This window comes from Anser brachyrhynchus, assembly GCF_964034855.1.
Source record: "Anser brachyrhynchus genome assembly, chromosome: 2".
In the NCBI taxonomy this organism is placed as follows: domain Eukaryota; kingdom Metazoa; phylum Chordata; class Aves; order Anseriformes; family Anatidae; genus Anser; species Anser brachyrhynchus.
In genome coordinates, this window is record NC_137695.1 from 152,738,119 (window position 1) to 152,750,275 (window position 12,157).

Consider the following 12,157-nt stretch of genomic DNA (forward strand, 5'->3'; position numbering starts at 1 on the left):
AACAGGTATCCCCAAGATAACCCTTATTCTTTTCTCTATTTTGAAATGGCTGTGACTAACCTTTGGAAATTTTACTATTTTGAGCAAAGTTTTATGATTTTTGCATACATAAATGGGTATCTTTCATAAGGTATTTTTAAGGTACTTAGCTACTGTGAATGCTGTAGGTATTGAGATTTGACAGACTACTTACGATCCTCGTACAGACTTGGTATATTATTATACAGTATATTATTGCTATAGTTTCAGCTCAGTGGCTCTTGTACATCAAAGCTGCTTTAATGTTGATCTGAGACATGACTAGTGAATTAGTCTGGTAATATCTCCACAGAAAAATTTAAAATAGGATTTGTCGAAACACATTCCTTGGGAATGCACTGCACTGACAAAAGAATGGGATAGATATCTGGAAGCCTTTTTTTTTTTGGTGCTGATTTTTTTTTTTTCACTTTATTTGCTATTTTTAATACAAACTGGAGTTATTCCAAAGAACTGGTAGTCCTGAATCCTAGATTTAAAAAAAAAAAAAAAAAGAAAAAACATACTTCATAAGTTTCTGTCTTCCTAGAGTATCTTTTTAAATCAATAGAATTACAAGTTACATTGTTCTGATTATCATTGTATGAGTACAGTATCAGTAGTAGAGTAGAAATGAGGTCAGAAAAATACCTTTCTTCACTTCAAGTGACTTTTTTTCTGATGCCAAATAAAATAGTGGGATAATGAAGTGGATTATTTGTTTTGTAAATTGTAGTTTATAGCACTTTATGTGGTTGCCTGTAAAATGCAACGAAGATCTTATTTCTGGATTTTTAAGAGGAGTAGACATAATGTGTTTTCAGTTAGGTTTTGAAATGATAATTTATAATGAAGATAGAGCACTGAAGAAATAGTTGTAATTTCTTGATCTTTCTGCATATTTTTAAGTATGGCTTGATGACAGGTGCATTTCTGATATCCAGCATGTGTTCATATTTTCTCATGTATTGCATTATAACAACTTTACTTATTTGACTTCCCAGTCATTTTCAATTACTGTTATTTTGCTTAAGTGCTGAACGTAACAAGCTGTAACAAGCAGCTACATTCATTTTATTTTTCTTTTTTTTTCCTCCGTGCTTGTTGGCTACTCACTTAGAATGAAATTATCAGAGTTCCTAAAGTTTTGTTCTAAATTCTGTTGGATAAATCTCTCTGCAGGAGTGTGCTGTTGCTGTGCCGCATTGCGACCTCGCTACAAGCGTCTGGTAGATAACATATTTCCTGAAGATCCAAAAGTGAGTGAGGACTTAAAATTGTAAAGGGATTGATTATTGAAAATCTATTCAGAAGCTAATGCTTTAGCATTTCTTTTTTCTTATTTCACAGTAAATTCTGTCTTAATACTTTGTATCTTTGACTGAGATTGGTAGAAGAATTTAGCTGGAAGGGCACTTGTGCAGATCATCTTGTCCAAGTCCCTTTTCAAAGCAGGGCATCATGTACTGGAAAAAAACCACCAATATGTTTTGTTCAAGTAAATAGAGGTTTAATTAAACATGGCCTGCTGCAGGAGAGGTAGCACTTAACTTCATAACGATTTAGAACCATGAACACTTCTTTTGCTGTGTTTGGCAGGTATGAACATTTCACTTGAACAATCTTGGAGCTGTATTAAAGCCCAGCTATTATTCTCTGGAAACAGTTTCTGTATTAACATTTGTGTATAGCTATTTTATCTACAATTAATATTCTGTATATATCTATACATAACCATGTGATAGTTCAAAGTAATCAAAAGCTTATGTTTATGTGGCTGTATTTTTTAAATGTTACCAGATTTTGTTATCTTTATAATAGTATAGGTGAGCAGAGCAATCAGCATTCATACAAGGTTTGGTTTATAGACTATGTGGGCTTTAAAATTACTTTCTTGTTTTTTTAAGAATTTTTAAGAAATGTGTTGATACTGAGTGTTAGTTACTATGTTAATGTATGTTATTGGCTTCACATACAGTGATTTCCGTTTATACAGTACACTGACACCATGGAACCATAGGGTTTTATGGATTTGTTTTAATCTACTTGTTTGTGACACAGGTATAGGAACACCTCAAGTAACTACAGTTGTAGCAGAGCTGCGATCTCACTTGGTGGCTCTGAACTGTTACTCCTTAGTCTCTACCTGTGTTAATACTCATTGGCTCAGTGTAGGACACAAGCCAGCCTCAGATGTTTCACTGAAGCCTTGTCTAAAATACTAGAAGACTTGCTTGATAAAATGCACTGACTGTCTTTAAAGCTTCAGTAACTTGTTTGAAAAAGACAATGTTTTGGAAACTTACAGCAAAAAAAGAAAAAAAAGGAAAAAAAAAAAAAAGCCTTATTCTTCTTACTTGACAGTTGTAGTTAGTACCTGTAGTACCTCACCTAAAGGTGTCTGTATCACAGTTCAGACTAAATGGGTATGTGTAACTAATTTGTTAATTACTGCCTGATCCTGTTCTAAAAATTAGCCTTCGGGTACCCTATGTGTCAGCCTTGTCCAAAATATGACAGTGACAAAATGAACAAGATTATGGTTTAAATCTTTTGCATAGACTGTCGACTTTTCAGAATTATCCATCAGATATATGATGACGTTTGGGGGGGTAATTGGAGAAGAAAAAGTGACGTACCAGTGGGGAAAATGTGTTGCAGCACTGATAATGTAGGTCAGTAAATATCTGCTTTTGGAATACTTGTCTGTGTCCATCCCATGTCTGTCCTTCCCCACCTCCCAAATGATGGGAGAAGTTACTTCATTTATTTCAAAAATATCTTATGTAATTTTTTAAGTTGTTGATTTTTGCAGCTTAGCTGTTGACAATTTTTTTTAGAAGTTATATATTTTGAGTAGTGTATTCCAGTTTGTACGACTCAGATTTTTTGCTTTGAGTATCCAAAAGGAAAAAACTTCAAAAGCTTCATAATTTTTGTGGATTTTTATTTTATTTTTTTTACTTCTGTGTGTCCTTAGGATGGTCTTGTTAAAGCTGATATGGAGAAGCTGACTTTCTATGCGGTTTCTGCACCAGAAAAGCTGGATCGAATCGGTGCTTACCTAGCAGAGAGACTGAGCAGAGATGTAGTCCGGCATCGCTATGGGTAAGGAAATAAGTCGCAGCGTTAAAAATAGGTGCTAACATGTAGCTGCATTTAGGTCAGAGCAAAGATGATGAGTTTAGGAGGTAAGATACAGAGTCAAAAGAGAAAGATTTTAAAGAACATGGAAATGGCATAGGAAGCTACTGAGTGTAAGAAGTGGCAAGAACTGCAAAAGAAAGGCAGTATTCGTCATGGGCCATCTTTGGCATTCATGATGTTAAAAGCTATTTTTATAACTTCCATAGAACGGATAAAAGACCATTCATTAGGCTAACTAGTTTGGCTTGCTCCTTTTCTCATTCATTTAATTAGAATGTCCTCTTGCTGTGCAGGAGGATGGATAAGTTGGTGGTTTTCCATACCAGGGTTTGGGTAGAGAAGTTGTAGACTAGAAAGCTAGGGTCTATAATTGAAAACAAAATGTGTTAGAATAGAAAATTAAACTGTGTTTACTCAGTTAGAAAATATTATGATATTCTTTCTAAAAACTTTTGTGTTTTTTTTAAAGAAGTCAGAAATACCATTCACTTCCATTTTTAGATCCTATGAAAGATGTGCCTTCACCTTTTCTTTCTAATTTACTTTAGTGATAAAGACCTAATGATAAACTTAACACGCATATTTGTGAGTCTCTCCACAATTAATTTTCAGGTATGTCTTAATCGCCATGGAGGCATTGGACCAACTTCTAATGGCTTGCCATTCTCAAAGCATAAAGCCGTTTGTGGAAAGCTTCCTTCATATGGTGGCCAAGCTTCTGGAATCAGGAGAACCAAAGTTGCAAGTTCTTGGAACTAATTCTGTGAGTAAACCCAGATTCTAATTGAAATCAGATTAAGTCTTTGCTTATTTGCTGAGGCAAAATAATTCCAGAATTCACAAAATATCTCCAATTTAACATGAATTGAGAAGATTCTGTGAACGGAATGATATGCTGTTTGGGCCTAAACACAGAACATAGACCAGATGGAGCCAGAAAAACGTGTTCCCATTTAGTCTCTAAGACTCTTTTGATGCTTGGGCTCATTCTCTGTGGTAGTACCTTCTCCTGGAAGAAATTGAAAAGCTGTTCTGTCAATTCATATTTTGAATCTTTTTAACAGACCTCCTGAAGCCATTGGTGTAGGAAAGACAATGTTTTCTTGCTTTCAGCAACAAGAGAAGTGGTGAGAGAAAGAGGAAGTAACATCCGTCTCCACAGCACTGACACTGTGGAGAAAGACTCCTATTAGTTCAAAAGTAGCCAGGAGGCAAAAGCCTTCATTATTCTTAACTATTTAGCTTATGTATTTCAGGGTCCACGTCCTGGCTTGAAAGGCAAAACTAAAAGTATCAAAGTGAAGACTTGGAGATCAGTTTTCCTAAATAAAGTGATGGATGCAATTAATATTATAGTCCTCTGATGCTTTTGCTATAACCATTGTATTTCCCAGGCAGTACAGCATGGTTCTGAGAAATTTCAGGATGGTGATGTGGACTGCTTTCACCTAGAGTGATTATTTTTACATGAGTAAAGAAGTAATGCGTGCATTTTACATACATTGCCATTGTTAGCAGCGTTTGGGTTCTCTGGATTCTATAAAAATGTTGGTCTTTCCTTTGGGCATGATTCCCAGTTGGTGGAATTAAATGGAGTTGTGGTTCAGAGAGACAGGAAGGTGTATATATTAGTGATACTACTCTGGAGTAGAATTCCGTACTATAGTTGAACACAGATGGTTCTTGCTGTGGTGGAGGGGAAGTAGTGTCTCCTTGCACACCAAACTAACAGGGCAGTTTTACTGATGGTAATCATATACACACACATTATAGTTTTATATATATTTATATATATGCATAATACATACATGTATGTCCCTGGAGAGGGACTCTTTATCAGGGAGCCTAGTGATAGGGCAATGGCTGTAAACTAAGACGGGGTAGATTTAGATTAAATATTAGGAAGAAATTCTTTACTGTGAGAGTGGTGAGGCAGTGGGACAGGTTGCCCAGAGAAGCTGTGGATGCCCCGTACCTGGAGGTATTCAAGGCCAGGCTGGATGGGGCTTTGGGCAACCTGATCTAGGGGGAGATGTCCCTGCCCATGGCAGGGGTTTGGAATTAGGTGATCTTTAGGGTCCTTCCAACCCGAACCATTCTGTGATTCTATATATGTGTCTTTTGTTAATTTTGAGCCATACTATCCTGATTTTTTTTGTTTGTTTGCAAAAACAATGCTGGGCAAGACCCCTTTGGGAAATAAGAAATAGCTATGGAACTTGCTTCCTGGGGTACATAATGGAAGATATGTGTCACTTTCCAGTTGTTTGAAAACCTCAGTGGTAAACAATTACTGTAAACCTCCACTTTAATATACAAGGCACGCATCTCTTCTAAAAGAATATGAACAGAAGTTCACATTATGGTCATCTGTTTGATATCCCTGTCTGTTCCTAATGAGGCCTTTTATGTGCAAAGTGGATTAATGGAATTCCTAATTTGGGAAATAACTTCTGTTTTTCTGTTGTACTCAGTAACCAAAATAACAACAAGAAAAAAATCCTAAATAAGATACTAAATTATGTAAGAAGAAGAAGAGAGTGAATATATGGCTTTTCAACAGTATTCCAGAGCCTCGTTTTAACCTAATTACACTTATTTCCCTAGGTGCCTTCTGTAGTCAAGAAGGAGAAAAGATAGTCTTCTTGTGTTAACTCTAGAGGAGCGAAATGTATTGGCACTGACAGATTTTCTGTTACTGAGAAAACTGGCTTGCTATGTTCTTAAATAAATTTGATGTCAGACACGAATAAAGTTTATCATCACATCTAGCCTCTTTTAGATTTTCCTGTACTCCCTAAGAAGGAATAGAAGATGAGTACAGATGGTGAAGAGAAACTGGATTATTTTTTATATGCTTTAGTTACTCTAATGTACCGCTGTGGAGAGGAAATGTATTGCCTGGAAGAGCTATGAGTAAAATAAATTGTATACAAAGTAAATGTCTTTAAACTGGTGAAAAGTCAGGCAGCCTTTGGGAAAGTTTCCGTTTGTTGTTGTTATTTTATTAAACTAAATTTCACACCAATACAACTTCATGATCTCTTTTTGCTTTACAAGGAAATCATTTGATGATGATTTCCATATCATTTTAAGTGTATCTTGATTATTTTCCATTCCAAAGCTGATTTTCAGAGCATCACTGGCATGCAAAGGTGACTGTGTCTTTCAAGTAAGATTTAACTGTCTTAATTGAGTTACAGTTTATTCTCAGCCTCACAAGCAGATTTTACTTGAACTGTGAGAACTCTTGTGATGTTTCACTTGAAAACCTGACTTCTGAACCAAATTTGTGTACTGAATGATTCCTAGTAGTTTAAAGTCTTAGAAGGATCTGAAAGCTGCTGCTGCCTTCAAGGTTTTTCCTTGGCTTGCAAATCTCAGGTTCTTGGAGGCAGAGCTTGCTCTATTTGGTGCTCTGTATCTTACAAAAGGGGAAAAAAAACCACAGAACTTGCTTTCAGCACTTTGGCTTCTGATTTTTTTTTTTTTAAAGTTAATTTACTTTTTTAAAAGCAAAGCTGAAGATTACTGTTCTGGAAAAATAGTTGTTTTTGCTTTTCATTAGTGTACTTATGTGCCTAATCTTCAGATTGTATAAAATTAATTCCTATGACTTTTTATATGCTTATATTGCATTGTAAATTACGTTAGTTTATTTCTTACAGCAGCAATGATTTTTGTATAACACAGTTGTAAATCTGCTTATACAGGAAGATACTTGAGAACAGCTGAAATGCAATAGTGGATGTCTTGAACTCTTTTTTTTTCTTTGAAATCGACTGGATTTGAAATTGGCAGTGTCTATAAAGTTCAGAATGTCTGTTTCTATCCTGGAAGATATTTTTATTAACCATGTGCTAAGATAGCATATGCTGGTGAGGAAACTGAAAAAAATGTGTAAAAAAAAAAAGCTGAGACTTTCTTGGCTTAAGTATTATAGAATCTGAAAGCTGACTGCAGTAAATTTATTACTTAGAAACGTATGGAAATACTAAATTTCTCTATCCAATTTACAGAATTTCAGTAACAAAATATCATGTAAAATGTCTGTACCTCTCATGTTCAGATAATGAAATCTATTATTTAGATCTGTAGTGGCTACAGACCAGGGTTATACTGGGGTAGAATCAATTACATTTGTTCATCCTATCAAATAGTGTACAGCTCTAAAATCTTTGAAATTGTGGTCAAGATTTTTGGGACAAGAGGGAGACTTTATTTTTTTAATATTTTAAATTGCCTGTCAATTTATTTAGAGAGGGTCCAGAAAGTTTCTTTAGTGATCAGCTGGTCAAAAGTGATGGGGGTTGTAATTTAGTAAAACGTATCTTAAAATATGCTGAGGCAACTCGGTTGAATTTTTAACCATTTTAAACCATTTTTAAGCTAGTTCAGAATGTTGACTGGATGAATTATCTGCATTTTTACAGTAAAATGTATTTTTCAATTAATCTGTAAAGTTGTATATATATGTATAGAACCCATTATTATCACATTTTAAATTATTTACCTAAATTATTCAATTTAGATCTTTCTTTAGTTGATAGGGCGCTTCATTTTGGAAAGCTGATTTATTTTCGGCATGGGTGAAATAATCATACCATTAGTGACAGCATTGTGCTTCCTGTGCAGGAGGAGCAGGTGACTGTTATTGCCAGCTGTCATCTTGTTTGGTATTTAAAAGAAGATGAACAGCATCTCAGGAGGAAAAGTGACCAGCCAGTGTCTGATAGAGCAACGAGATTTTTATATTTGTTAGTTTTGGCTTATGATAACACTTGTTTTTGGCTGAACTGAAGTGCTTGCACACATAAATATAATTTAAAATGTCAAGACTGTGAAATTAAAGAATGTCAGAACTAATGTTCCCAGCAGAGTACTGATTTGTTGGTCTTGCTTGTCTTTAGCATACTAATCTGGAAGTATGCGTGGCACCTTATTTGTATTACAAGATCCTTCTTTCCTTCCATGTATCCATGTGGAATTATGTACTAGTAGTGATCTAGAATACAGTGAAGTATTTCATCTCTAGAATCCCTGATCTGTCGTCTTATACAGGAGTTAAAGGTACAGAGAGAGGCAATTACCCTCTCATAGAATGGCTCAGATTGGAAGGGACCTTAAAGATCATCCAAGTCCGACCCCTGCCATGGGCAGGGACACCTCCCACTAGATCAGGTTGGTCAAGGCCTCATCCAGCCTGGCCTTGAACACCTCCAGGGATGGGGCATCCACAGCTTCTCTGGGCAGCTTGTGCCAGTGCCTCACTACACTTACAGCGAAGAATTTCCTCCTAATGTCTAGTCTAAATCTATCCCCTTTTAGTTTAAGACCATTCCCCCTTGTCCTTTCATTATCTACTCAAGTAAAGAATCCTTCTCCATCGTTTTTTGTAAGACCACTTTCAGTGAGGTCTCCTTGCAGCCTTCTCTTCTCCAGGCTGAACATCCCCAGCTATCTCAGCCTGTCTTCACAGGAGAGGTGCTCCAGCCCTCTGCTTATCTTTGTAGCCCTCCTCTGGACTCACTCTAACAGGTCCACAAACAAGATATCTTCCTATGTGATAGTTTCCTAATAATGAAATACAGTAGTTTTTCTATAAAAGATGGTAATTATTGGCATTATCATCCCCTCCTGCTAAATGAAACATGAAAAAATTGCAAGCTATTAAAGACAGAATTGGGAAGCTCAAATATCAGAAAATACTGCTCAGAACCAGCCTACAGTTCTGCAGATAGATGCTTTAAGTAATGTAATTCAGAGTTAAATACAATGAATGCTGATAGTTCTTGAACTGCTGCAAAAAGCTGACCTCCTTTGAAGACGTCTAGAGGGTATCAAAAGTTCTGTTCCTACTTCTAATTTTTCTACCTATTAAGTATGGGCTACCTAAGAGTGATAAGACAGCGTAATTATATAGAAGAAATCATGTCCTTAGGAATTTATTTTGAGAACTTGCATGATGTACTCAAAGGACTTGCACAATTTGCTTTTCCCTGGTAATAGGATCCCACTTTATTGATGCAGTCCAGGACAAGCATCTTCTGAATAGCTAATATGTTCCTGCTGTATATAAGGATAGATTTATAAGGTTTTACACTGATTTAATTTTATTGGTTTCAAACCTAATGGAAATAAGATACTACCAATGTAAGTACCTTTTTGTACCTTCTGTATTATACCAATGCCGAAGATGCTTCTACTGGTAAAGCTTCCATAAATTATCAGTGTGTTACTGCAAGCATTTAGTATGACTGAATGACATGTTTACCTCTATAAAAACTTTTAAGTATATCCCCAGTAATTGCTTGGAATTTCATAAGAGTTTTGCCCTTTTTTAAGTCAAACAGTTCCTATAATTGTGTTATGCTTGAAAATACCTTAGGTGCTTAGGAGTCAAATATTTTCTATTTAACAGTAACTTCTAAAGAACATCACTGCTAGGCAAGCAGAGAGCGTAGGCTAACGTGCGCTGTGAAAACTTTCCGTTTCTGTTTCGTGACAGTGCAACTCAAAACAGCCCTATGACAGTTAGCTTTCCGGTGTCCTAAATGTTCAGTCACCTGAATGCTAATCCTGGAATAGATTTCAGAAGTGCTTTATGTTCAGGGGGTGAAATTGTTACGATGTACAGGAGGGAATCAAAAATTTTTTGTCCGTTTGTGGACATTTTACTGTTAGTTTCATTTTGAGGGGCATAACTTCTAAGTACTTTCATCCCTGCTACAAAGCTACATTCTGATGCAGGATTAATCTCCAGAGAGAGAGTTGGGGAAACTTTTGTGGCCTAAATTCTTCATTTATTCTGACAAAACAATTTCTTAATACAATAAATCTTTCTTTTAGCAAAAGACATTAGAGTTATATAATAAGTTTTCATGTTTGAAGATCCTGTCAGATAAATCTTCATGTATATTTAGATTGTTCCTGCTGATACCAAATGCTGGATGAGTTAATATTCTCATGGCTGCTCCCATAGTATTTTCTGTTCTTTAAACTTTTTGTTTCTGTTCACGTTTTTATGGAAGTTTATGTGAATCAATTGTAGACTTGAATGTTTAAAAAATACTAAGGTCATATTACTCTTTGTTTTCCCCCTGAACTGTATGCTTTATTAAATTTTAAGGACTAATTAGGTTCTAGTTTAATAAATAAATAAATAGAAAGTCTACCTCTTTTTTGTAATTAACAATTTCACGAAACAAACCAGTGAGACACAAGATACTAAAGCATTTTCCAGAGTCCATTGGGAAGGAAATGATTGCTTTTGTAACTGATCATATTGAGAAAAGCATGGTTGCTGTTCATTTTACTCACAAACTGTGGCAGCAGACTACGAAAACCTATTTTTTTTTTGCCTGTATGTGAGTTTCTTATCACCTGACTGTAAAAGATATTCTCTACAGAAAGATGCATAAAATGAGCTAGTATTTTACAGTTTTGCACCTTTTTAAGGAATGGCTGGGAATGTAGTTCTAGAAACTGTAGAAATCTCAAGTGCATCTGTAGCTTACTGTGGGTGAACTGATAGCATATTTGCAAGGGATAAGTGTCCTAGTTAAAACAGAAAAAAAAAAAAAGATTATTACAGAGTAGAAAGTATTTTTTTCAGGAATGCACAGATTTCTCTTTCAGCTTGAACACTATCTCAGAACCTCCACAAATCAGCATCCTGTAGGTCATAGTGAAGTGCTTTGGGTTCGTCTATATGTATGTGGGTAACGCGATGATAAAAACAGCTTCTACATCTTGGTAAATATACAAGAAATGCCTCAGCTTGTGCTTAGCAATTGGTAAGAAGAATACATTGCGGTGGGAAAAGTAGAGCGATCTTAGTGGGACTTTGCTCTGTTTCAAGGCAGAATCAGCGCTGTGTTAAATGTTTCCTGACAACCTTTCCTTGCCTTTTTTTCTTCTATGTGTGATGTGTATTTAAAACTTACAGTGATGGAGAATCCACAGTGTCTTTAGGCAGTCTTTTCATTTTAGACAGTAAAAACCCATCTTTTTAACTTAAGTAGCCTTTGCTGCAGCGTAAGCCTACTGTTGCTTTTCTTATTACCACTGAACAAATAAAACAGCGTACTTCTTTTATTTTTGCAAATATCTTCGATAAGTTGTAAGACTAGTATCTTTTGGGGAGTTCAAGGCTAGGTAATGTTGTAGTCTTTTTAACAGGAGTGTTTTATCTAAATCTTTGTTCATCCCTAGGATGAAGGACAGTATTGGTTAGTCAGTGTCTCCAGCTGTGACGCTTAACCTGGGTATGGTATCTAAGGCTTATTAGTGCCAATTAGATGGTAAAAATTTCTTCATAGATCTCACAGGTAATACAGACTTACCACAATATATTGTTTGGTTTTTTATTATTATTTTCATGCCAGTGTAACAGCAGTGACTTTCATTGAAGACGCAATTTATTATAATCCTAAGTTTCTTTTCTGCATTCAGGTGTGTCTGACTTGTATTTGTACAGCTGCCTTAAAATGGTGTTTTGCATTTGTCATTCCTAAATTATTGTTTTGATATGTTTTTTTTTTTTCCAGGTCCTGTTTCCAGTTTAGAGACTTCCAGGCATAAAGTGTGCTTCTAGCTCTGGCCAGTTTAGTGTTCTTTGTAAATTTGATAAGCCCACTCTATTATCTAAATTTCTAGTGAAACTCAGAAATTATTGTATTCCAGACAGGCCTCTTCAGAAGTTCACTTAGTACCTTATTGCAGTTTGATGATTTAAAAATGTTAGTATGTTTTTAAACCCTTTTGTATCTGTCTTATGGGGATTGTTCTTTTGACAATGTTTTTCTAGCTTCTTTGAGTTTTTTTTTTTTTTTTTTGTCAACAGCATCACTGAAGTTAAGATATGGCAGGTGCTGCTTCGTCTGGATTCACAAAATCTATTTCCTTGTCAGAAGAATAAGTTAGGCTGTGTTGATGTGATTTGTTCTTGACAAATCCGTGTTGATTGTTACTTATCCTTTTGTTACTTTCT

General features: G+C 35.5%; 1 protein-coding gene across 8 annotated transcripts in view; it reads left to right on the forward strand.

The window, feature by feature from the left end:
- The window catches only part of EFR3A (EFR3 homolog A), an 83,257-nt gene that overhangs the window by 23,082 nt on the left and 48,018 nt on the right, over positions 1 to 12,157 (forward strand). For all 8 annotated transcript variants that reach the window (XM_080581841.1, XM_080581840.1, XM_080581839.1 and 5 more), the window contains 3 exons: positions 1,201 to 1,277; positions 2,999 to 3,126; positions 3,778 to 3,928. In XM_080581841.1, the coding sequence (XP_080437967.1) occupies positions 1,201 to 1,277; positions 2,999 to 3,126; positions 3,778 to 3,928 (356 nt within the window). The remainder of the gene's footprint in view (positions 1 to 1,200; positions 1,278 to 2,998; positions 3,127 to 3,777; positions 3,929 to 12,157) is intronic.